This window comes from Hemicordylus capensis, chromosome 6 (genome assembly GCF_027244095.1).
Source record: "Hemicordylus capensis ecotype Gifberg chromosome 6, rHemCap1.1.pri, whole genome shotgun sequence".
NCBI classification, from domain to species: Eukaryota; Metazoa; Chordata; class Lepidosauria; order Squamata; family Cordylidae; genus Hemicordylus; species Hemicordylus capensis.
Genome location: NC_069662.1, coordinates 114,326,482 through 114,353,614, shown reverse-complemented (window position 1 = coordinate 114,353,614; position 27,133 = coordinate 114,326,482). Strand labels below are relative to the sequence as shown.

Genomic DNA, 27,133 nt, shown 5'->3' with positions numbered 1-27,133 from the left:
CCTTTAGTCTCTCTTTCTGGTCACACATCTTCCTGGACTACCAGAGGTTCACAGAACAATCTGAGAATCAATGAACCAGCATGATTCAATCTGCCTGCACAATAAAATTTATTAAGATACACATTGTTGAATATTAAGAGTGTGCTTTATTTTCTATCATATTTTAAGGTGATATTTAGACTGATAATGTCAAGAAAATAAAATCCATAAATATCATTACAGTGTTTAAAATTCACCTTTCAGTTCATTTTACCTTCATATTCACATCTGCGCCATTAGAAACCAAAAGCTCTAAACATAATGCACCATGGGTTGATGCAGCAGCAAAGTGTAAAGGTGTAAATCCCTTCTCATTCATTTGATTTACATTAGCACCACAGTCTATAAGTTCATTTACTACAACATCTTGTCCATTGAAACAAGCAACATGAAGAGGCGTATTTCCATATGCATTTGGCTCATTCATCTGTTGAGGAAAGATATCATGAATAGTAACACAAATTTGAATAAGTTCTTATAATGCCTTTAACCCATCACAAATAGAATAAATACACAACAGAATGTTTTTTTATGAATCATGATATCCATTTGACAAAAATGACGTTTATTATTTTGATCTGAACACAAAGTAGTAGAATCAGATTGCTCAGGGAAGAGGCCATAGCTCAGTGCAATAATATACGTGTTTGCAGGCAGAAGTTACAGGCTTAATCCCTAGTAACTCCAGTTAAAATATCTCAAATAAACACAACTGGGAAAGGCCACTTTCAGCTCAAGCAGACTGTACTGAGCTAGATGGACCAATTATCTGACTCTATATAAGTTAGCTTCTGAAAATAAAATTCAAATTCAAAAGCTTGAGGGGTGTTTTTTTAATAGTTAAAAAAAAGAAAGAAAGGGCGGGGGGAGCATGCATCCTGAGACCTGAAGAATACCAGGATACTTCTAAAACCATTAATATATGTAAGACCATAAAAGCATAGAAAATAAAAGCCACTATCATGATAATTTGGCTCTTTTCCTCTGTGTTTTCTTCATCTTTCTTGTTCACCAGTTTTATAGTTAGATATTGTAAAGCTTAAAGCTGAGACTATCATTCTTAGTTATTTTTGTATGGTGCTGTTGAAGATGCTATACAAATGAATACCTTTGTACAATTTGGGGTATCAGAAACATTGAGCACTCAACTGAATACTGAATTATGATTGAGAAAAGTACTCTAAAATTAGAAAAAAGACTGAAGACAACCACCTCTTGCTTTGAAATTAATTTTAAAAAATTGTTTTAATGACAGATCTCCTATGAGACACTGATGTGCATTTTGTTAGAGCACTTCACTTTTCTAACTTCGTATTCTCCCAAATGAATTAATTTTGTAAAATGTTCTATGCTTTATAGTTATGTTGTATTTATGGCTATGAAGGCCAAAAAAAAAAAAAAGATCCCCAAAATGTTAAGAGGCTTCAATAAATACATTTTGAAGTCTGCAAGCATAATAATGAAGACCACAATACCAGTCACATGCTTATCTAAGTTCATATGCAAAACCTGTGGTAAAATATTACTTTTTAATCTCCATACTTAACTTAAAATTAAAGGGGAGAAGAATTCAACTAACTGCAACCTTATCATAAGTCTTTAACTTGGAAAGCTTTGAGAAATAAACTTGGTTTACATGAAAACTGGCTATTGGAGAAACTTCCTTCTGAAACATATATTATGCCAATACTACAATTCTTGAAGAAGTGTCTTCATGTTATATTATATGAAATAGTGAGAAGCAATTCATAATCATATTTTACTCACATCAACTCCAAGATCCAGAAGATACTTGACTACACTAATCATTCCACTAGAAGCTGCAGCATGCAGAGGTGTATATGATTTCTTGTCCTTACAGGTCACTTCAGCTCCATTAGCTACAAGAAGTTTCACTACATCAATATGACCTAAAATAAAAAAGGTTTTTTTTTAGTGCCATCAGCTTTTATGGTAGACTGATCAACCAAAGCTTTAGAATATATTAATAAACTTTTATCAGTCATTTGGGGCTGAGTTAAGGTCACATTTATTTACAGAGGCTATTTTGGTTCTGGAGTAGTGTTAACAGGGAAAGAAAAAATTAAATGTCCTTCCTTTTAACAATGAATGCTGGCTCTTGTTTATTAAATAATAAGTTCTCACACTCCTTTCAACATCTCAGAAGGGTAACTAGATTTAAATATAACTGAATACTTACTCATTTACAATTGGCTAAGAGGCAAACAACCAATCAATTAAGACATCTTTAGTTAGTGGAGAGCCCTAAATGATTAAAATGGATTTTCTCTTTTACATAATTTAATTTATGTTTAGTCACTACTAGGTGAGCTTTTACAAGCGAAAGAGCCATGACAAACATGATAGATGTGTTTCAAAATTAAGGGAACAGTAACAATCTCTCCCAGAAGCAGAAAAGGGCACTTTAATTAAGCATAACAAAATACTGTACATGACTAGTAGCCTGTCATGAGATCACAAGCAAGAAGGGGCCAGGAACACAGAGAAGTATACACTGAACATAAAATTAGAGGCAACAAGTTTGAAAAAAGAAGGGGAAAATGAAACATTAAGTTCCTGAACATACCCATATAGGCTGCCCAGTGGATAGCTCGTCTGTCTTTCTTGTCAAAGGCATTAATATTGGCACCTCTAGATAATAATAAACTGACCATCTAGAATGAATGGAGTGAGACTGCTCAATAAATAGTAATATTTATATAAAATTACAGTATAATTAAAGCTTAAGAATCCTCTCAACATCTGTATAGCATTTAAGCTTTTTAAAGCATCTCTTCCCACCACCCACTTCACGGGAGAACACAAATGGAGAACTATTTTCTCATACCTTTGCTATGTAAAACATTTTGAGAACAATTTTGCTGAAAAGTGGTATACAAATGTTTTTAATACTAATAAGCAGCTGCTTTGGGCAGCTGTATTTCATTGTTCATCTAACAAAATGCTAAACATTTCAGAACACCATTTTAAATGTATTAAAACATTTGTTAAAAGCCAGTGTTATAAATTCTGCAAACATGAAAAGAGAGTAAAAACAAGGGGTGTAATCAAAATCTTGAAATCTGACATCAATTTCAGTGGCTGTGGGCTGAGCCTACAGTTTGTCATTATCTATTAATATTTCACTACAGTCACAGTAAAATGATGAACTTAGGAGTGTAGCTAGGGGAGAGGGGCCCCATGTTCGCCCGTCTCCCTGGTGGCCATTGGGAGTGAGGGAGCTAATGAAGAAAATAGAGAGGTATGGAGCTGGGGGGCCCGGGTTCTTTGAAAGGGTTCTTTGTACCCCTGGATGAACTGAATTGAACTGCTTTAATCAGAATACAACTAAAGTGTATGTGTCTTGTAATTAGCCAGTACAGGAGATAATCCTGTTATTCATGGGTGGTCCATTTCATGGGGGGGGGAGGAGTGGGCAGATATTGAAACTGCAGGTAACGAGGCATTAGGGCAATGGGAATTGGGGGATTAGGTTCTTGAAGCAGCAGGGTAAAAGGGCTGGTGAAAACGGTGCAAAGGAGCTGGCAAAAATGGGATGAAAAATGTCCTGAAAGTGGAGGAAATCGGGGCTACCCTATTGTGTTCTATGTGTCCCTAGCTGTCCAGCAATGCCCAGCAAAATTTTAAAAAATCGTGGGTTTTTCATGAAAAATTTTTCCTTTCTTTTTTTAACAAAAAGAAGGCAGAAAATGGCTCCTGTCCTCAAAATGGTGGGCAGAAATGACCTCGGAGGCCATTTCCACCCATCCCTGACCTGCAGATATGAGAGTCTTAACCTCTTATATGCCTATTTTTTTCACATATACCAAGGTTAGGTGGTAATTACCCAACTGCCGATACGTGAAACAGTGGATGCCGAGTCTGCAATTAACAAGGTTCTCCTGTAATCACAATTTCAAGTAGAAAGGAAAATGTCTAAAATATTAACCACATTATTTCTTTAAGACATGTTGCAAAAATACAGTATATAAAGTAAGTTGCTAATACCATTTCTTTTGTATGTAGCAATAAGATTAGAAAACAAACAACTATTTGTGGAGAGACAACTGGTGTAGAGAACTGAAAACTAGAAGTCATTTATACCTCAACATGTCCACTGAAGGCTGCATGATGTAATGCTGTTCTACCAGCTCGGTCTGACACATTTACATTACTGAGAAGTGGCACCAAGGCTTCTGCACACTTGACAGCTTTATTTGCAGCTGCTATGTGTAGGGGTGTTTGCCAGTTTTTGTCACGAGCATTAACATCTGCAGAATGCTTCAACAACACCTGCACAGCATCCTAAAAAAACAAGACACATTCAATACACTAAAAGTATTAGAGTATCCCTCAGTTCTGCTCTCTTGAGGATTTTCTTGTTCTTTTCCTTTAAAATCTGCATCCATATTCTATCACTTGAGCACAGTCTTCCATCTGACAAAAATAAAGAAGTTCTAAATACTATATGAATTATCCCAAACCATGAGATATACTGAACAACTTACTGAAGTCCTTTACAGCATCAGAGGATGAACCAAGACTATTTCCATTCAACTGCCCCTCCATTTTTCTTCTTCTGCTTTACAGCAACGCAGGTCAGACAACACTTGTGTTTGTTTGTTTGTTTGTGTTTGTTTAATCTAGAGGTTTCAGCTGCTTATCCAATCTCTGTCTAAGCAAGTTCACCCCGCAAGGGCACGGGGTGATGTGGAGTTATCCCTGGGCAGCCACTAAAAACAAGCTGTCCATTTGAATCATCTCTTAATATTTACAAGTTGTTCTAGTAAGAACTAATCTGCCTATTTTCCTTTCAATAGCCCTACAACTGGACTAAATTTAGTCCAAATTGGTTAGGCAGTTCACAAGTTAGCCCACATGTGCCTCAAACGTTCATGAACATTTCAGGTGTCTCTATGTGTCCTTACAACTGTACCAAATTTGATCCAAATCGGTTTCCAATTGCAGCTCATATGTTCATGTGTCTGCCATCTTGAATGAGGGTGAATGACATTACAAACTACGCCCTTGAGCCATCCCTATATGTCCCTACACCTGTAGCAAATTTCGTTCAATGCAGTTAGGTGGTTCACAAGTTAGTCCCATTGCGCCTCAAATGTTCACGCATCCACCATCTTGAACTGGGCTGAATGAGATCATCACAATCCATGCCATTGAGGTGTCCCTGTGTGTCACTCACTATTCTATACCAAATTTGGTTGAAGGGTATAAATTTGTTGTTGAAATGAAACATGGGATAAGTTCATGGGAAGAAAACAGCAGTAAGTCTGCTTCAGGAGATTTGGCTAGTCTAAGGACTAAGTATCTCTATGCTGTTATTCAGAATTGTTGTTTTTGGAAATATTGTTTTTGTAAAACCAAGCTTCTGTTTTAAATTATTCCTCAGGTTTTTACCTGTTTTTGAAGAAGTGGGTTTTTTGTGACAGGATTCCACTGAAAAATATATAAGTGTATAATGAATTGATTGATTGATTGAATTTATATACCGCCTAGTTTTTATACTAGGTTGTTCCATTGTTGTTTTTCAAGAATTCAGTGTCTGCATATTTTAAACATTCATAATATTTTATTATGTGTCCTAGTTTGCCCCTGAAGGCAGCTTTGGCCGATACACGTTGGGCTTCAATAAACAAATTTTACAGCACTGTGGGACTTTGGTCTCTTCTTTTGCATCTCATACTGGTCCTGCAATGTGAAGTTGATTGTCTTGGGTGGGGAGTGGGGGAGAAGGACACACAGATGGAATGCCCTATCCACCCCCAGCATAGTACTTCCAGAGACTGTTGCTGGTGTTTATCTTGTGTTTCTCTTTAGATTGTGAACCCTTTGGGGACAGGGATCCATCTTATTTATTGATTATTTCTCTGTGCAAATCACCCTGAGCCATTTTTGGAAGGGCGGTATAGAAACTGAATATTACATACATACATACATACATACTGGAAAGTAGGCTAAAAATGCATGCAAGCAACTCTTCAGAGCTGACTGAAATAGCACTACGTGTTGTTTGAAATAACTACTTGTAAACTCATGGAATAGTAATATTTCTGACGATATTAAGTTTATTTTTCTGCTTTCTGTTCTAAATATGCAAGATTTATTCTCTCCTAGGTACTCATCGTTAGGAGGATATGCATCACTAACATGGCAATGTAGGGAAGGGTAATATATCTTCTGTTAACTGTATATGGGAAAGAAACCAAATTGAGAGAGTAGCCAGTGATATTCAGGAACTAAGGAGTCCAACCACTCACTCACTCCTTCCAGCTTCCTACTCAGACTCTTGCTCCCAAGGAGCCTTTTAAGTTTTCACTAATCAGTTTGCTCTTTTTTAATGCCATATTGCTCTGAAATAAAACATTTATACTTTGTGATGTTATCAGGTATGAGATGGCCAACATAATGTATATTGTGATTAAGACTTAATGTAAGTTTAAACTCCCCACTTTTGGAGCTTACTCAGAACAAGCCCGCATGGCACCGGCCAGCATTCCATGCCACACAAGAGAAGAACAGAGATTAAAGTAGCTCAGGTTCTGGCTTGAGCACAAATGGAGGACAATGTGTTGTGAACTCTTCAAACCTGGTGCACTTGTGTGATATATATGTGACAAACTTTTGAAGGCCTACTCTGTGACACTGAAAGCAGCCAAAAGATTCCTCTTCACCACCACCATGTCCACTCAGTTTATTCAGCAGAGCTTTTCTGAAGGGCAAGAGAACTACAGCAATCTAGCTGCCATCCTTGTTGGAGTCCTCAAAACCACATTCTAACAGTACTCCTTCAGATAACATTGCTCACATCTGTTCCAGCTCAAATGTCCACTGTCATAATAATGTCATTATGCTAATGTGACCTGTAGTTACACTAGCATAAGGGATTTACTGGCAATTCTATTCTGGATACTGAATTTACAGCACAGGTGCACAGAGTTTCCCCTTGTCTTGAATTGGATGAGTTCAGTTATTTACACCTGAGAATGTGGACAAAGTTCTTGGGACTGTTGCCCTAACATAACTGCTCAATTTATGTCAATTATGGCTAGTGAAGATTTCTTAGAAGAGACTGAATTGGTTACTATCTATCTATATAATTAATACTCAAAAACGGTCTGGGATGCATGGCAACATCTCGCAACACCTCCTCCTGAGGAGGTGTACTGCCGGCAGGCACAGCCCCGCCGCCCTGAGGAGGAGGCTGGCGGGCAGGCGAAGGCCGCTGGAAGGAGGAGGTAGGACAGCATGGCCCTGGCCCTCCCGCCGGAGTGAAGAGGAGGTGGAGGTGGCAGACCCTAGCCTGGCCACTGGGAAGAGGGGAGAGAAAGTGGGGAGGGGGGTGAGAAGCAGGTGACAGCGGGGGGAGTTGCTGGTCAGCCAGCCAGAAAGCCGGGCATGCTGGCGTGGGGTGTGTGTGTGTGGCACAGCTGGGCCCAACTAGAGCACAGATGCTCTGTGCGAAGTCAGCTAGTTGCTAATTAATCAGTACAACTTTGAAGGCAGAAGTGACAAATGATGCCAGTCATTATAAAAGAAGCAATTGTAATACCACAGCTGAAAACTCCCTCATTCCCACCCTCATCTCCTCCTGTTGGGAAATTATAGACCTGGTTCCAATGTTCCTTTTTAAATTAAGGTAATGAAACAGGAAGAGGCTTATAGGGGTGTGCATGGAACCACACAGCTGCAGTCCGGCACTGTGGAGGGGGTCCCTTTAAGGGCGGGGAGGGTAGAGCCTCTACCCGGCCTCGTCCCGGTGGGTAGACCGGGCCTCTGGCGGTCGGAGGCCCGGTCTACCCGTCGTTTCGGTGAAGTTCGCGCGCCGCACCGCGTGCGCAGAAGGCTTGTTCTCTCCTTTTGAATAGCAGAGCAAGAAGGGGCGGCGGGGATGTATCCTGCCGCCCCAATTCCTACAATAACTACGGGCGCTGGAGGGAGCAAAGCGGTGGGAGTGGTAAGTAAACCCTCCCCGCCCTTAAGGGGAACCCCTCCACCCGGACCGGACAGGTCCGAACCAGTCCGGACGGTCTGGAGGCCTTTACAATGGCCTCCGGACCGGTCCGGACCCACCCCTAGAGGCTTATCCACTCCAGCCATTCTTAAACAGTTCATCTAAACTAATTTCAGTCTAGTTTTCATCCAAGGTTCAGGATGCTCTAGGGCAGGGATTCTCAACGTTGGGTCCTCAGATGTTATTGGACTTCAACTCTCACAATCCTCAGCCCCAGTGACCTTTGGTTGGGAACTACATGCACATTCCTAACCCCTACTGAGAGAGAGATTGGGAAGGCTGATCCTGTTAATCATCTGGACCTTTCATTGGATTTACATAACAACCACAGTGCCTTCTTCACAGGAGTGTAATACAGTGTTTAAAGCAGTTTTATTCCCCCATAACTGCCTACTGCTTTTGTCCAGGTGAACTTTCTTATAGGAGCCTACTATCTATATTAAACTACTATGTGAAATCCTCCAGAAATTTGGAGCACAGTGTCATTATGCCAATGACACCCAGTTCTATTTCTCCTTTTTCTTCAGCCTCAAGTGTGGCAGCATACTGTACATGACTTCCAGAGATCAGTAACAGGCTAAATGAGGGAGAAGAATTTGAAGTTCAATCCAGACGAGACAAGAGATGCTAACAGTAAGGCCTTTAACCTGAATTTGAGAGAGATGCCTGTCACACTCCCTCTCAGATATCAACTTATTAGCTTAAAGCATCCCAGGATCCTGCACGACTTCTGGATGTCCAGGAGTCAGCTACTGGAAGGACTGCTTTTTACTGGTAGTGGCTGAAGCTCCACCTGTGCTCCTTTTTTGAACCAGAACAACAAGGCCACTGTCATGCTAGTTCCGGTACATTACCGTGTTTTATATGGGCTGCCTTTGGAGACAGTTCAGAAGCTTCAGCTGGTCCAGAATGAGGAAGCCACAGAGATAATGTAACACTCACCCTCTGTGATTACTAGTTTGTTTCTAGACTAAATTCAAGATTCTCGTTTTAAGTTTCAACACTCTCTTCCATGATACTGGGGAGAATGCCTTTTTCCATATGTATTCCAATGCTAATAAAGTAAGAGTAATTTCCATTAAAAATAGTGTTTTTGTGTTATTGTAGTTGGCAATTATAACTGGAATTTTCCCTCCATTATTCACTTCACACAGACCTTTAGATCTGCAAATATACTTTTATTCTGCCAGATTTTGAGAACCAAAATGACTTCTTATTAGAGAAATCTGTTATTTTATGCAAGTGTATTATGATTTTATTGTGGTCTGCTTTGAGGACATTTGTCTTTATAAAAAGTGATCTACACATGGAAATATAAAAATATATAAAACCGGGCGAAGGAAGTTCAAAGGCAGGGAGGGGATAACTTTAAGGGTGGGGGAAACACGCACTTACCCCTTCCTCCACTTATTTCCCACCAGCACTCCATTAGTAAAGCCTCCACTGGGGTGGCAGCATACCTCCCTGCCGCCCCGTTCCCTCTTTGGCCAGAAGTGACGAGTGCACATGCGGACACGCATGTCATGCTTGCTCACGTGCACGCTGGGTGCGTGCATGCGCATCCGGCACTTCCGGCTAAAGAGGGAACAGGGAGGTATGCTGCTGCCCCAACAGAGCCTTTACTGAGCACTGGCAGGGGAAAAGTTCACCCTTCCCGACGCTTAAAGTTATCCCCCATCCCTGCCTTCAAGCCTCCGAACCGCCTGGTGTTTGAACTTGTGTTCAGAGGCCCGTAAAGGAGCCTCCAAACAGGTTTGTGCACATCCCTTATTCATTCATTCATTCATTCATTCATTCGATTTATATACCGCCCTTCCAAAATGGCTCAGGGTGGTTTAAAACAGAATAAAACCAATTAAAACCAGTTAACAATTAAAATCAAAACTATAAAAACAGAATAAAACCAATTAAACATTCAAACAGTTAAAAACCCTGGAAAACCAGGGCAAACATTTAAAAACAATACAGTTTACAACAGTTTAAAAACGCTAGAAGGCCAGGCCAAACAGATAGGTTTTAAGGGCTCTCCTGAAAGACAGCAATGAACTCAAATTACGGATTTCTGTTGGGAGTGCATTCCATAGCCCAGGAGCAGCTACAGAGAAGGCTTGCCTCTGAGTCGCCACCAGACAAACTGGTGGTAACTGGAGACGGACCTCAGATGACCTTTATGTGCAGTGGGGATCATGCAGAAGAAGGCTCTCTCTAAGGTAAGAAATATCTTATAAGATATATATATATATATATATATATATATATATATATATATGAGAATGATATGTATGCACTAAGACCATCTTAAAATTCCACTGTCCTATCAATGTCATTTATGCTGATGTAACATAGTTGTACCAGCATAAGGGATTTCTAAGCAATCCTATACTCTTCTGGGCAGTGTAACTTGTGGACAGGATTGTACAGTTAAATATTTCCAAATAAAATATTCTGAATAGGTTTTTTAAAAAATTCATACCTCACTACATGATGCAACAGCTCTGTGTAAAGGAGTTAACCATTTGCTGTCTTTGGCATTAACTCTAGCTCCTGTAAACAAGAGAGAAATCAAAAATCTAATCAAATGAATGAAGTGGGGGGGGGGAGGAGGAGAGAAATACCAGAAAAGCAAACTAACAATCTCATCAAACTTCTTCTTTTTTTTAAAGTATACACCTAATGAAGCAACACAAAACACAACAATACTACTACATCACAATTTCAGAATACTTAGAAAAGTTATATTGCTTACCTGTAACAGCAGTTCTTTTAGTGCTCCATTGTTCTTCGCACTAAGGATGTCTGCGCCTGCATGGACAAGACCCCAGGAAACCTTCTAGAGCTATTAGAGCCTTTTGGAGGTAGCTCAGCACCTATAAGAACATATCCTTCCCCTCTCACATACCTCCCTCAGTCTCTGACTGCCACAATCAACAAAAAACAACAACAGGTAATTGACTGCTACAGCAGGGAGGAGGGAGGGTCATATGAAGAAGGGCAATAGACCACTACAAGAACTATTGTTACAGGTAAGCAACCTGGCTTTCTTGGTAGAGGTCCTATTGTCCTGCACACTAAGGAGATTAGCAAGCTACTCACCAGGATGGCGGGAGAAGTGGGCATCTATGGAAGAATGGACTCTAGGATTGCTGTCCCAAACTGTGCATGCATCCTTGACCTAGTATCCAAGGTGTAATGGCGGACAAAGGACAATGAACCTTTCCAGGTCGCAGCTCTGCAAATGGCATCCAGGGGAATCCCATGAAGGTATGCTGTAGAGGTAGCCACAGCCTTCATAGAATGTGCTCTAATGGAGCACAGCGGCGATTTCGTTGCCAAGATGTACACTTGCTTAATTGCTGAAATAATACACGCAGATAGCCTTTGCGAAGAAACTTGTTTCTCTTTGTTAGAACCAGCACAGTGGACAAATAGGGAGTGTGATTGCAGGAATGGATGTGTACGATGCAGGTAGAAGGAAAGACTATGCTTAACATCTAATGTGTGCCAAAAATGCTCCTCGTTCAAGGAGGATAAAGGGAAGAACACTGGGAGACAGATGTCCTGGGATACATCGTATTGTAATACAACCTTGGGTAAGTACCTAGTGTTGAACCTCAGCAGAACCTTGTCCTGTTGGAAGAGAGGAATGGTGGCGGACCAAACTGCAGAGCATGCAGTTCTGAAACACGTCTCGCAGATGTTATTGCCAAGAGGAAAGCTGTCTTGATAGTCAAGAGCTTGAAGGAGCACATGACCAAAGGTTCAAAGGGCTTGCACATAAGGGCTGAAAGAACCAACTTCAGGTCCCACGGGGAGCTAGCCTAGGGGCTGGAGGACAAAGGTGGAGTAAATCTCTAAAAAACTTCTTAACTGGGTCTATCGAAAAAAATGTGGACTCGAGATGTGTTAGCTGCAATAGCCACAAGGTGAACTTTTAACGAGGGAACAGAAAGGTCTGAACTCTTTAAATAGAACAGATAAGAGATAATGAACTCAAAGGTGGCTTCCTTGGGGTCAATAACCTTGGTGATAGCAAAAACAGTGGGACGTTTCCATTTTGCAGCATAAGAATATAGTGTTGAGGGCTTCCTGGCACCTGATATGACTCCCAACAGTGCTGGATCCTGAATTACTTGTCTGTGATCCTCCACGTCATGAGGTGAAGGGACTGGATGTCTGGGTAAAACGCTGACCTGTGTTCCAAAGTAAGAAGATCCTAACAGTTTGGTAGCTTCATGTACTAACCTCCAGAGAAGTTCAGCAATGTGGTGAACCAAGCTTGACGGGGCCACCAGAGAGCGATTAGGATGCAATTGGCCGAGTCTTCCCTGATCTTCCATAACACTGCTGGTATGAGCGGAAGCAGGGGAAACAGGTAGAGAAGGCCTGTGTTCCATGGTAGTAGGAAAGCATCTCCTAGAGAGTCGTGGTCGTGACCTGCTCTGCTCCCAAAATGTTCACATTGTTTGTTCTCTGCTGTGACTAACAGGTCTATATAGAGCTGGCTCCAGCGCTCAAACAGGGATAGGGCCACTGGCCTGTTCAGGGACCATTTGTGAAATCGCACATGATTGGCTCAACTCAGAGAGTCTGCTAGGACATTCTCCTTGCCAGTGATGTGCATGGCAGAGGGCCAAATGCGGTGCTTGAGGCACCAATGCCAAATATCCATAGCCAGGCGGTACAATGCAGTGCGTCCGCCCTTGACAGTTCAAGTATTACATAGCTGTAGTATTGTCCATCATAATTACCCCTGAGGTGCCTCCTAACATTGGAAGAAATGCCCTCATCACCTTCCAGATAGCCAGCAATTCTAGGTGGTTGATATGTAGGTCGCCTTTGTATTTGTCCCAATGACCTGATACACTGTGATCGACGCAGTGGGTACCCCATCCTGAATTGGAGGCATCTATTGTTACTGTTATCATAGTGGGCAGGTACACAAAGGGCCTGCCCTCTAGTAGATTCCAGTCCCTGGAATCTACTTCTAGGGACCGATTCTCCATCATAGAGAGTTCTTCAGTTACAGTTCTCCATCATAGAGAGTTCTATACGGTATCCAGAATCAGCAATGTTCAGCCTGAGCAATCCTCTTGGGTGCTGAAGACTGACAGGAACCACTGTTATAGCGGGCAAATACGGAGCCGGGCCAGCCACAAGATGCCGGTGGTAGAGGCCATGAATCCCAGCATCTTCTGTATGGATTTCACTGGGTGGTGTTTGGAAGCAAAGATCTTGTGTGTCATGGCTCTGTCTGCCACTCTCCGAAAGGGCAGGGCAGTGAGTATGTCCTGGGAATCAAGGATAGTTCTGAGAAACTCTACTGATCTTGTGGGAGTTAACTTTGACTTTTCCCAGTTCACACATAGGCCCAGGCGGTCCAAGGGCTCCAGCGTAGTCATGTGACAGAGTAAGTCCCCTTTGGTCTGTGCCTCCAAGAGCCAGAAACGGGATTGAACAAATAGCCTATTGGTGGAGATGTGCTACGATTGCAGACATGCACTTGGTGAAAACTCTTGGTGCTGTGGGATTACCCACAGATTACAAAAGGGGATTACCTTGTACTGGTAGACCCCCTTGCCAATGCAGAAACGGAGGTATTTTCTGTGTTGTGGTCTGATCGAGATGTGAAAGTATGCATCCCGTAAGTCTACAGCTGCGAACCATTTGTTGTGCAGTAGAAGTTGTAGAATCTGAGAAAGGGTGGTCATGTAGCAATGCCTTGAATGTATGTAGAGGTAGAGGTTGCAGATCCAGAATGTGTGTCAGCCCTCCATCCCTTTTCGAGATTGTGAAGTATCTCGAGAAAAACCCTGTTGCAAGATTAGTGCACATCCACTGAATGGCATCTTTCCTGAGTAGGGAGTTGATCTCCTGACGTAAGGTTGGGTACAGTGTCCCTGAAAAAGGTGAGAGGGTGTGAAATTTGATGGCATACCCCATCCGGAAGATGGTGAGCACCCAGTGGTCCATGGTGATATCCTGCCAGGCGCTTTCAAAAGGGAGGAGCCTGGAGACAGGCAGAGTGTCAAGCTCTCTTGGTGTAAGACGGCTTAGACCTTGGGGTGGACTTAGGCACAGGAGTAGATGGCTTACGAAAGGAACAGTATTAGTGGTATCTGTTCCTCTGCTGATCTTGATGGCGAATGGGCAGGAGGAAGGTGGCCCTTTGGCCGTACTGTGATGTCCACGGGCATTGTTTGTTTGACTTATGCTGGCAGGTTTAGATACCCATAGACTTTGAAGTTGTCTTGATCTTACGAATTCTCTCCAATGTATCATCTGTCTCCTTCCCAAACAGATTGCCTCCATCGTAAGGAAGGTCTTCAATACAAAGTTTTTCCTCATGGCCAAGTGAGGTGGATTTCAACCAAGTGTATTGACGTAGAGCTACAGCTGCAGTCATGGTACAAGAACTGAAGTCCACCTCATGTTGTGCCACATGCAGTTGTTGCTTTGTGACTTGTAGACCTTCAGACAGAAACATCATGGCAGTGTCCTTCCTATCTGCTGGAAGTTGCTATATAAATAGTTTGGGTTTTTCAGAAACAAAGTACGTATATCAGGCCATGCAGCCTTGGTAGTAAGATATGCGGAGTTGAAGGCTTGTTGCGGTGTAGATGTGCTTTCCAAAGGAGTCTAATTTCTTTTCATCTGGGTCTGAAGAGGCTGATAAAAGCTTTTGTTTCATACCCTGCTGAGACAATTCCACTATAATAAAATTAGGCTTGGGGTGCAAGAACAGGTAGGGTGCATCTGCTTGATGGACTCTGTAGAAGTTCTTCAGTTTTTTAGATGTAGGCTGGATAGATGCTGGTTTGGATCAGGCAGCCCTGATCACTTCAGTGATAGTTGGGAGAAGTGGTAAGGAAACAGGAGCAAAGGCAGAAGCTTGAGCTGTCCAAAAAAAGGGTCAGCCGTGTCATGTTTCAATTGCTGGGTCTCCAGCCGCAAGGCGGAGACCATACGTTGCAGCTGCTCCGAATAAGCTTTATATTCTTCTGGAGAGTGGGGTTTATCCCTACCCAGGACATCAGCAGGTACCTGAGATCCTGGCGGTGCATCAGGGTCCCTGTCAGAGGAGAGCGTCACCATCAGAGCCTGAACATGGATCTAGGGGGCTCACAGGGGTGGTTTGCTCTTTACTTGGGGCAGGCTTGATTGGTGGTTGAGGTGCCAACTTATCTTGGAGTTGGGCATGCTTATTAGATTTCCCCTTTTTGCTTCTTTGATTTTTCATTTTGGTATGTCAGGCATATTATGTGGAGAGTGACATCTGGACCGTGAGCACGAGTCATGTCTCTCTGGGTATCTTTTACCTTTGCGCAAGTCTCTCTCCTGCAAGCCGCAGAGGCATCTCCCTTTAAAGTCAAGTGACATTCTGGGCTCCATAAGGATATACTCTAGGTGAGGATTGTGGTAGCTGTAGCTGGGGAGTAATAGGGCTGCCAATCTGTATGGAAGTATGGACTCTCTGCAGCCCAGCACTTAAGAGTGCTCTCTTTCCACGTGCAGCTGCCAATCATGGTACCAAGTAGAACAGTCAGACTCGGTACCGGAACTATCAGGGTCATGTTAGCAATAGCAATAGCAACAGCAATAGCACTTACATTTATATACCGCTTTATAGCCGAAGCTCTCTAAGCGGTTTACAATGATTTAGCATATTGCCCCCAACATTCTGGGTACTCATTTTACCGACCTCGGAAGGATGGAAGGCTGAGTCAACCTTGAGCCCCTGGTCAGGATCGAACTTGTAAACTTCTGGTTACAGGGCGGCAGTTTTACCACTGCGCCACCAGGGGCTCCCAGCCAGAGGTGTCACCCTCACAGGGATTGTATTGCTCCTCCTCTGAGTCTTCCCCCTCCTGTAAAATTGGGGAGGTTGCCACAGAAATGGTGACTGGATGGGAGGCTGTGTGTGTGTGTGTGTGTGTGTGCACGCATGTGTGGTGCTTTTTTACACCTTCTTCCTCCATCGGCTGTGGCTGTTTCAAGGCTTTCGAACCCGAGGAAGATGGCCTCAGGTTCGGAAGCGACTCCTCTACCGGTCCCATGCTCAACTGAGCTTCCTTCGGGACTGGCACAAATTCTGAAGCCTCTCGGGGAGGAGGAGGGAGTTCCCAGGATGAGGACATCCCACAGCTTGTGCAGGATGACTCAGAGGTGGTAGGAGATAGCTGGGTTGTAGATGCCGACAGGGCTCTCTCCCACAGAAGTATTCTAAAGCACGAAGCTCTGTTCCCCATAGACTGCCTTGTGAAAGCCCTGCAAATAGGGCACAGTTCACTGTGGTGCCCCTCTCCCAAGCAGGTAAGCGAGTGGTCGTGGCCATATGAGGCCAGTAGCTTTGCAGAGCAAGAGGAGCAAAGTTTAAACCGGGGCCTGGCAGCCATAAACTGCCTAAGGCTCCTGAGAAAAATGGACGGGAAGCTGGGTGAAAGGGATGGTACTGAATTAAAAGAACACGCAAAAGGAAGGCCAAGATACAATGAGGTGACAGAAAGTAAGAAAGAAACCCCAAATAAAAGGTATGAGAAGAATAAAAGGGTTGTAATACAAAGAAGCTCTGGCCTCTGAAGGGAAACTAAGGCAGAAGGTCCTCTGATGTCGCTGTTACGGCTGTTGGAAGAAGACTGAGGGAGATATGTGTGAAGGGAAGGGTGTGTCATTAAAGGGGGCAGGGCTACTGCCAAAAGGCTCTAATAGCTCTAGAAGGTTCCCTGGGGTCTTGTCAATGCAGGCACAGACATCCTTAGTGTGTAGGAAAATAGGACCACTACCAAAAAGTAAATATTATTTAACTGAACATTGTATTTTAGATGTTGCTTTTTTAAAAATATAACTTCAGTTGTTCCATGCCTTAGTTGCATCTCAGCTAGATTACTCTACCATGTAACGGAGTTGCCCCTAAAGACCCTCTGGAAGATACAGCTGAAGCTTTCCCAAACAGCAGACTTTACTGCGAGTTTGAAGTTGGCCCCCCAAAATGACACACAAAAACGACGTAAGGGTTTTTTTTTTACCCTGGATATGGATCGGGCTACATTCTAACACACAATGAAATACCCAAATTGTGTGTGAAGTGCTCCCTGATAGATAGCAGGGACTTTGGGGTAAATCTGACCGATAATGTGAATGCATACCTCCATTCCGGAGGAGATGCGAAATAAAAGCCAGGTGTGAAAAACTACCTGGTGCTGTAACTGCAGAAACCCTATTCAAATGTAATGTTCAATAGTCATACAAGTATACAGTATACACAGGTACAATTATTCACATGTACTGAAAACTTCTTATCTGTACCATACATTTGGAGGGGCCTATACTCAGGTTCACTTTTAAAATGAATGCAGGTACAATCATTCACAGAAAAACATGTACAAGTGTACAGACATCTGTACATTCCTACAACATAATGAGGAGATTCACACACGAGTGCAAAACTGGGCTAAGGGAGCCCAGCCCAGTTTTGTATGTACATGTGAACCCCCAGCATCGAGCCAGTCCTGGCGGCAAACCTGCCTAAATAGCCACCCATCAAAACAAGGTTAAGGGAGCAAGAGTTCCCTTAACTGTATTTTCCTGATTGTCTGGCAGCTGTGGCTGCTTGCTCATGATGCATGATTCCCCATGATGCATGGCACACTCACATGGTGCATCATGGTATTTCAGGGGGCCAAGACAACACATCCCAGCCCCCAACCCTCCCCTCTGCTTCAGCACATGGGGAATTGTGTGGGAATGCGGAGAGCATGCCCAGCAAAGCTAGCTGGATCATCTGCAGGAAAGGTAGGTTTAACCCGCCTTCCCCACAACTTGCTCTGGAACCCTTCTCACTGCTCATGAGAAGAAGCTCAATGTCTGAATAGGGCTAGAGTCTTAAATGGGATAAGAGACTCTGAAAAAACACCACCTTCCTTAGTGCAGCTGCATTGGCTTCTAGATTGCTTCAGGCAAAATTTAAGGTACTGGGTATGACCTTTAAACCCTTAAATGACTTCAGACTAGGGGTGTGCACGGAACCGCGGAGCTGCGGTCCGGCACTGGGGTGGGGGGTTCCAAAAGAGTACCGGGGGGGGGCTTTACTTACCCCCTCAAGAATGGCGCCGTATTTCATTGAGTAAGCGGGCGGCATACCTCCCTGCCGCCCGCTTCATTCCCCCGCCTCTTGGCACGGCTAATCCTCCTCCTTTTGAATACTCAATCGGGCGGCAGGGTATCTCCCAGTCCCTGCCGCCCGGTTCTTCAATTCCCCCGGCTCGGCTGGCGGCCGCCCCCCGCAGCCCCAAGACCCCTGCCGCCCCTTCCCTTCCCATGCTCAAGCGGTCGGCAGGAGAACTCCCCTGCTGACCCCGTCCCCTTCACCGGCTGGGCTGCAAATGGCTTCTAGGAACACCAACTATGCAATATCATCAATATTTACAGCTGAACAAAAAAAATGTAGAAACCACTTTGTCTTATCTTTATGTATTACATTATATGTTTAAAAAGTTTTATTTAAACAGACTGCCAATATTTCCATATTAACAAAGTTAATAAATGTTTTCTAAGAAATGGAGCTTGTTTGTTGGGGGGGGGGGGCGACGGACACATACCAGATAAAATAAGTAGTTCAATAATTTCTGCATCTCCTAGGTACGCAGCAGCATGTAAAGGGGTCCGTTTTTCATTATCCTGTGGAAAGAAGAGAAAAAAAGTCTAACAAAAACTATCTAGTGAGAGAGATACTGAAGTTAGCACCACAAAGGAGGAGGAAAGAGTTAACAATAAATATAATGAGCACAAGTATATATTATATAATCAAAATGTCCTAATACAAATTAATTACTATCTATAATAATCTGACTGCCCTTTTGTAGTTCATTAGAATGATTAAATGTGGTAAAGAATATTTTTCCGATGCTTCCAACTTACAGTTATCAACAGAACAAATTGAAATATATATGGAATAAGGATATTTTATTTATTTAATTATTGTTAAATTTATATACCGCCTTTCATTAAAATAATCCCAAGGTGGTTTACAGCAGAATTTAAAACAAGATTATAAAAATGACACAATTAAAATATAAGCTAAAAATATAAAAACAAATCTGATTAAAAATTTAAAACACAAGCATAAAAACAGTACAAAAATACAAAGAGCAACAGCAGAGACAATCATATAAAAGCCTGGGTAAAAAGCCAGGATTTAACATGCTATGTTAATAACATGCTATGTTAGGTTAGATAGCAATTCTAATCAGATTACTTTATCCCCAAAATGAAACAATTCCAGAAAGTTTAAAATAATGGAAAATTTAGGTTATTTCCTGACAGAAAATAGAAATTTGGGGGGAAACTGAAATACACACAACATTTACTTTTAGGTTCAACAAGAAAGTAAATGTTGCATGTATTTCAGTTTTTATTACTTTATATTTAAAAGTATAAAATGCCTCAGTATTATCATTAAAATATATTGTTTGATAATTTATACTGCCATGCCAATATAATCCAGACAAACATTAGCAATGCTGTCTTCGGTGACTTTATTACCTTTGAATGTCTGATCTAGGATTAATTTTATGTTTAGAAGTAATCAGAGAAATACAAACCTGGACTAGAGCATCATTGACTTTAATTATTCTGCTTACTTTATTGGTTAACATTTTCCAAACTGCAATGACATTTTATCTTGTTGCTTCTGATAACAACTGATCATGCAGTTCTCTTTTCAGATAAAAATTCTCCACCTGTTGCTCTCCCCTTGCAGCCACCCCCCCCAGCCACATCATTAAGTAGTGATGGTAGCAGTTGGAAGAGGTGGAGGGAAGAGTTAAGCATACACCTGTTACCTCTTTCCTGCAAATTCCTGCCCACCACTTACAGCAGCGGAGAAATGGTCCAAGTTCCTAGACCCATGTTTCCCAAGTATTTACACTTCATCCAAACAAGGTATATTTTGAAAGTCCCATGGGACTTGAATGGAAAATATATTGGATGCTGAAGGGTTAAATCACAAGTTTTTAAAAAAATACAAAATGGGCATATGAAAGAAAAAATAACAATTTCAACCTATCACTGTAGACTGCAGATTCATGTCCAAATAATTTTTCAGTCAAACAGGAAGTTATGAAAAATGAGTGATTGTCTACATTATATCTTAAATTCAATACATTTTAAAATCTACCATGCCAAGAGTTTCTTTCCACTAGTCAGAATGCACTGGAAAATATGCACAGTTCAGAAATGAATGTGTTATGCAAAAATTGAAACAAACAAACAAAAAAGAGTCACCACGAACTTCAGAGAACAAGAACTGTCTTTTTTCATGCATTGCAAAAGCAGTGCCTAATTAAGTCCTTCAGTATTCAAAACTCCATTACAAGAAAGCAACAAAACAAACAGAAGATTTGTGTGTTCTCACAGAATCTTATCTGGCAAAGAATATTGAACCTTTTCGTAGCTCTTAATATAATTGTATGCAGTCAAATTATATTTCAAATTCTTTCTAGTATACATGAAACTTGTCTCGACAAGATGTCTACATTACTTTTGAGTAATACTTCGAAAAAACAATCCACACTAATGTCATTTCAGATGAACCTAAAAGAAATGTATTTATTTTCAGGATTTATGTCAGAGTATATTAAAATTACATGAAATTCTATCTAAGAGGTAATGCAGCATCCTGTGAGTGAACTATAGACAAGAAATTAAATGTTCCAGTGTCTGGTTTGGCCACTCCCAAACCCACTTCTCCAAGAAGTGAGAAGTTCCCTCAAAGAAAAGCTTCTGACTTTCAAACAACTGCCATTACAAGGACTAACAGTTACTCCTGCTAGAGAATCAATGAACAAGTTAATATGAAAATAGAAAATAGAAAAGCATGCAAAGTCAGCAAAACACAGATTACAAAATCATCTTCCCACCAACATATGTTCCCAATACAGATTAGGTCAAGCGATGTTGACAGGTCTGCTCTGAAGTGTAGTAATAATCACTTAGTAGTAATGATCACCCTTCGTGATTATGCTTTGCTCAAAGTGGGGAAATTCACTTCAAATGGTTGCAGACTGGCCCATAGTTATATTATAGTATCTGGGAAAGTTGATTGTGGAGTGGACATGTTGGAAATAACAGTAATAGTGTAGGTGGGGTGGTAATTTGAGGGTTAGAATATCGGTGAGCACCCTTGGATATGTAAAAGGGTGATTGGTTAATCGGTCCTTTGTGGCCTGTGCAGCATGGGGGAAATGATTGCCATGAAACCTGCTTCAGGACTTCTCCAACCTTTGGGCTGCGCGGTCCGGGGTGGACGAATGCCTAGAAGTATCCAGATCCTCTCTTACAGAAGGGGGGGTTGGCTTTGAAGGAATTGAGTGGGGCGTACCTGCCCATTCCCGAGCCAGGGTGTGTCGCCCAGTAGGGTGATGGGTAGGACTTCAGAGTTCTGACCTGCTTCTATTGGCCCGCACTGTTCCCTAAGGGTGATTAATCACCTGGTGTTCCAGTCTGCCATGCCTGTGTAATAGTTAATAAAGTTGTGGCCCTTTTCATCCATATTAAGTCTACGTGTCTTCTTGAGCTGGGGTCTGGAGACAATGTTTAATTCTTGTTTTAAAATGTTTTTAAATTGTTAATTGTTGTGTTATTGTTTTTAATTTGTTTTAGCTTTTCATTGTTTTACAAGTTTGTTTTAATTGTAAACCGCCCTGAGCCATTTTTGGAAGGGCGGTATATAAATCAAATAAATAAATAAATAAATGACAAATAAGAGTGGGCACATGACTTGAAAACAAAGAGCTGCTTTATTCAGGAGTACAGAAAATGAAAAGGTGTGTAAGCAAAAAGATTAATGCCTAGCAAACTTGCTAATAAGAGAGCCAGTGTGGTGTAGTGGTTAGAGTGCTGGACTAGGACAAGTACCATCCTTTTGGGGAGAAAGGAATAAGAGCTCAACAGCAGAACTTTTAAATGCTGTGACGTATGTCTATCAAGGGCACCCATTCAATTCCTCAAATTTGTTCAAGGTAACAAATTGCTTGAACCATTCTCAGGTGTTTCTCTGGCTTGTTTGATTTTGGGGATGTCTGAAAGAAGTCGAGTAGAGTAGAGATGAGATCTAAGGCAAAGCCATTGGCAACTGTACCCAACACCCAGAGATCCTGGATGGTAAACTTCTAAGTGAGAGCAAATTCTAGAAGCTTGCCCCCAACAGGAACTGCATCACTGTTTCTTGAGGAACTGGGAACCGATGCTGAAAGGCCTAGACCGCTGTGCTCTTGAGGGCCCTCTATAGTGCTGTCTCCACTGTGAGCGGTCAGACCCTCTGAAATAGTTGTTATGAAAATATCTGCCTTCAGATGAGTTATTTCCCTGGAATTGTCTATGGGAACAAAAAGGCCTTCAGAAATCTTTCCCAGTGAAGGCATGGCTGCCTTTTTATCTTTAGTTTCTACTAATACCAGATTCGGGGCTGGGCCAAAAAAATAAGCCCCTGTAAAGGAGGAAGTAGTAAAGGCCAATTTGGACTTGGTGTCTACCTGCCATGACTTAAGCCAAAGGGACTGCTGTACAGCAACTCCCGATGCTATAGCCCTTGATGCCTGGTAAATGCAATCAAGGCTTGAATCCGCCATTAATGCAGCTGCCTTGGCCATCTTATTGATGCCCTTGGTGGAGTTTAACATTCTCTGGGGGTACTAGAGTGATGAGCTCTTTAGCCCAAAAGATAGAAGCACGAGAAAAAATAGAATTGGTAGTGGCCACTTTTATAACTGTAGCAGAGGCTTAGTGAGCTTTCTTAAGTAATACATCTGTATGAACATGCTGGAAGACTCCGGGGAGGAGTTGGAGGTAGAGACAGAGCTGACAGCAGAGGAGGGTGGGCAAGTACCAGAGGTTGCAAAGGAGAGTGGGTCTGGCGCACAGGAAGATGAGTTAGAGCCGGCTGAAGCAGCTTTTGTGGAGGAGGCGCAACCAGTCTTGGCTGTGGAGAGGCGCCAATCCAAGAGACAGCAAGAAGTAAGAAGCTGCATGCGTAGAACAACAGGCAAAGCTGCTGACTCAACAACTCTTAATTAACAGCACCGGGGGTTCAGCCTATTTGAGACGCCTGTAACATAGCTACCCTGCTGATAGCAACAATAGTTTTCTGTGAGCTAATCAGCTGTGTTCCTGTTTTGCCTTGACCGTGTTTGGACCCTGGACTGTGTTGACCTTGCCTGTGGATTTCGCTTTGGACTCTGTTGGATTTATTGGACTGACTTGGACTGGACCTGGTTTGGAGAATTTATTCCTGTTGAATTTTGCTGTTCTGCTTCTGCCTCTGTTCTGCTTAGTCTGGCTAGCCTGACAGATTTACAACAATGTCACATCTTCTGTCCTCTGGGGACTTCAATTTTTCCTACCCCTCTGTGTTTAGAAGAGACCCTGACACCATCTGTGTCACAGGTGAACCAATCTGAGGAATAGCGAGTAGCAATGTAACCTCTTGATTGAGCACATGATGTTTCCTAGGGTAGGTACCCACTGGTCTGGAGGAAGCAGGTTGCTGCCACTCCGCCAACATCACCTTAGGAAAATGTGATGGAAAGGGAACAGATACTGAGGATGAGGACGACGAAGGAAAAACATTTTGATCTAAGTCTGGAGTGCTTTGCACAACCTTTGTAGGGGCCACATCATTAATAGCCCTCTTGGCCTTAGAAAGCAACACTTCAAAGTCAGCAGAACTAAATAAATGAGCTGAAATGGGTGTCTGTTGTGCTATGTCTTTCCCCAGAGAGTTCTCCCTCCTCCTTATCCGAATCTATGGGCAGCAAAGGACCAGGTGACTCAGGAATTGAATCTGAATCAGACGCATGCCTGTGTGGAATTCCAGGGTTTCTGGGCAAACGTGGAACCAAAGAAGAAGCTGGTAGCACAGGGGGCAGTGTACAAATTCGATTCAAATAAATAAATAAATAAATAAATCACTCTGTGCCCCAGTTTCTGTGGGATAAACCTGCCCTTTTCCGAAAGTGGAATGGCCTGCCTTCTAGGGCTGGAATCAGGTGAGGACGATGACAAAGAAGTCCTGGGGCATCATGGCCTCTCAGAGGGCCAGGCAGACCCTGCAGGCTGAGTCGGAAGTGTGGCAAGCACCAAGGAATGTGCAGTACAAAGGGGCAAACACTCCCTCACAAAGAAGTCCCCCAGCCACATTACGGAGAATAGAGGCAGCCAGGCCCAGAGAGTGGGGCACCTCATTACTTACAGGCACTGGGATCTCCAGAGGGCAGGAAAGGAAACTCCACCGGCTTGGAAGGCCTAAGATCCTTATGTGCCGGCATGATCTGTAATTCTGGAATTGGTGCTTTGTTAACTGCACCATAAGGAACGGGCCCAATTGTTCAGGGAGAGATGCAGGGGGACTGCGCGGAACAGCTAGTTCCCCCTCTGCATCTTCCACCACTATCACAAGTGGCAGGGACACCATGGAATCGTCCACCGGGTGCTGGTCATCACGGCAGGTTTTTAGCCCGCCTTTCTGGAGAATCTCCTTTGTGGCATGGCTTTGTTTTACAGCATACATCTGTAATCAAAAGGCACTTGCTGAGGCGCACAGATAGTGAGAACACTTCTTTCTCTTTTTTGGAGCCTCTAATTGTCCTTTTAAATGCTTAGATTTTTTTGCTGCCTTTTTTGGAGCCGGAGCAAAAGGGGTGGGAACAGAACGTAACTGAGCAGCTGACCACACCCAAAAGGGGGGAACCCCGGAAGAGGCGATTTTAAGAGAAGCGTGAGAACCTTCAGAAAGGGAACCTCTAAGCAGCTTGTCTGTGTGCATCCACTCCATGAGGAGAACGGGCCCACGCTGTAATGATCCAACAGAACAAAAATAAAAGCAACAAACAGCTGAATATAGCTAACTGTGATAAGAATTTTAGAATTTGGGCAAAATGAAAAACCTAAGGCAGCTCCCTTCCCACCCTCACACAATCTAGGGGCGGGGGTGGGTGGGAGAAGAAGGAGCGCAGCAAAAAATAGTAAATTGAGAATAAAAGTTAGCCTGAAAATAGGAGAAAAACCATCAAAATGCTGAAGAGCTCTTTCTATGACGTTCCACCTCGAGCAGACAGGACCGGAACTGGGACAGGGCGTTTCAGTCCTGTCCCGAGCATGCTCACTGTACAATCCATCAGTGAGCAGCTCCAGCTGGGAATTATGGGACTAATTATACAGCAAGTACAAAAAGTAAAAACTGTTATCCAATATGGGAGAAGAGTCACAAAAAACAATGGCCAGAAAAAATAAATTAAGACTCATGGAACCAATTCATTTCCTCATTCAAACCCCAAGGTGTCAACATTTATAGGTGAAGATCCGAAATAGTTCCCTGCTTAGTAGAGATCTATAAGCTTTTCTGTTATTAGTTTTAACTTTCTCAATATACCATAACCGCAGTTGTTCAGCCTTATGATTGTGATCCAGGGCGTGTTTAACTAAAGGTGCCTGCGACCGTCCTTTACGAATGCAGCCTTTGTGCTCAATAATCCTTGTTTTGATGGTTCTCATGGTCATACTCACATATAAGAGAGAGCACAGACATTTGATAATGTAAATTACTCTGGTTGTATTACAAGTAAAAAAATTCCGCACCTGGTATTCTCTCGAGTCAAAAGAATTGCTAAACTTTTTGAATGCCCCAACAAGTTACCAACCTTTGTTTGGAATAATATTTTTTGTGCTCATTTTTCACATAGACTATTTGCAAACATACTAGTAGTAGTTCATCTCTCTGCGCATATCAGAATATCATTCTAATACAACAAGCAGGCTATGAATGGCAGGCCTTAAAGCATCTTTTCCAGTAGCTTCCCTAAGGTTGCCAGAACTCTAAGTAAACCAATGGCCATGACCCTAAACTTCCAGAGACCTTGCCCTGCTATGAAGGCAGTCTTTTCCTTGTTTCTTGGGTTCACTTCCACCTGCAAAATCCACTTCTGAAATCTAGTGTGGAAAACCACATTGACCCTAATCGACAGTATCTAAGGCATCATCTATTTGGAGAAGAGGATAAGAATTTCTACTGTGAAACTTCATTCAGTTTCAAAATAGGATATTAAACATAAAAATAATAAAATTAATATTAGTACACTGGATTACACAACTGGGCAGCTAAATATGCTTTAATTCAGACCAGATACATTCTCATGCAAAATCCATTAACCAAATTATCTCACACTTATATTAATCATTCCAAATAGCATACAGCAATTAATTCACAAGTGTTCATATGAACAGTTTCAGCTATCCAAGTCTGAAGTGACTGCAGTGTGAATTCTGCCCCTTTCCCCTGACAAATCATTATCTCCTGAAGATACAAGAAGGGAAAAGGACAAAAATTAACAAAGTACCACCAATGTGAACATTGCTTCAGAGAGACCTCTGAAGGGTCTATACTCTGAAAGGTTATCACTTCATACAGTTATAAGTACCATTCAACCAGTTTAGCATAGTGAAACATATTGAGGACTGACTACTTCGCTATTAAATGTTTTTGAGGCCAACAAAGAAAAAGTTGCATGTTATAGTATAGAATGATTCCCCAACTAGAAAATGCTGCTTCAGCATTGTACATAAACTCACAGGAGCTGCTAGCCCTGTCTGAGTGACTACATAAAAGGCTGAATTATTTTCAATAGCAACCCAATATTAACTAATTCAATCAAAATGGGAATAGAATGAAGACCTGGCAGGGAAACACCAAGAGATTTGCCACATCCAAAGGCCTTCAGGTTTTGATGTGATGTGGGAAAGACATCAATGTACCAGAAGTAGTCATACAATCAAGCTTTTAGAAACTGACACACACTAGCAGTAGTTAAGAACTGTCACACTTCCTTTGATTTAAAAAATTGCAAAGGCTAAAACTCGGGCTCTCAATTATTTTAATAATAATTCTATATTCCTATGTTTCTAGCTTTGAATTTTAGAGTTGGAAGCGAACTTGGAGATCTTCTTGTCCAACCCTCTGTAAAGTGCAAGAATCTGCTATAGGCTTTGAAATGATTAAAAGTACATTTTTTAGGATTC

At 42.2% G+C, this 27,133-nt stretch overlaps 1 protein-coding gene across 7 annotated transcripts in view; it reads right to left on the bottom strand.

The window, feature by feature from the left end:
- The window catches only part of ANKRD28 (ankyrin repeat domain 28), a 216,101-nt gene that overhangs the window by 79,690 nt on the left and 109,278 nt on the right, over positions 1–27,133 (bottom strand). For 5 of the 7 annotated variants that reach the window (XM_053262156.1, XM_053262157.1, XM_053262159.1 and 2 more), the window contains exons 3-9: positions 18,664–18,742; positions 10,542–10,612; positions 5,455–5,493; positions 4,144–4,344; positions 2,627–2,714; positions 1,807–1,949; positions 254–466 (exon numbers count right to left, since the gene is read on the bottom strand). In XM_053262156.1, the coding sequence (XP_053118131.1) occupies positions 254–466; positions 1,807–1,949; positions 2,627–2,714; positions 4,144–4,344; positions 5,455–5,493; positions 10,542–10,612; positions 18,664–18,742 (834 nt within the window). The remainder of the gene's footprint in view (positions 1–253; positions 467–1,806; positions 1,950–2,626; positions 2,715–4,143; positions 4,345–5,454; positions 5,494–10,541; positions 10,613–18,663; positions 18,743–27,133) is intronic. The other 2 variants (XM_053262154.1, XM_053262158.1) reach the window with 1 other exon arrangement.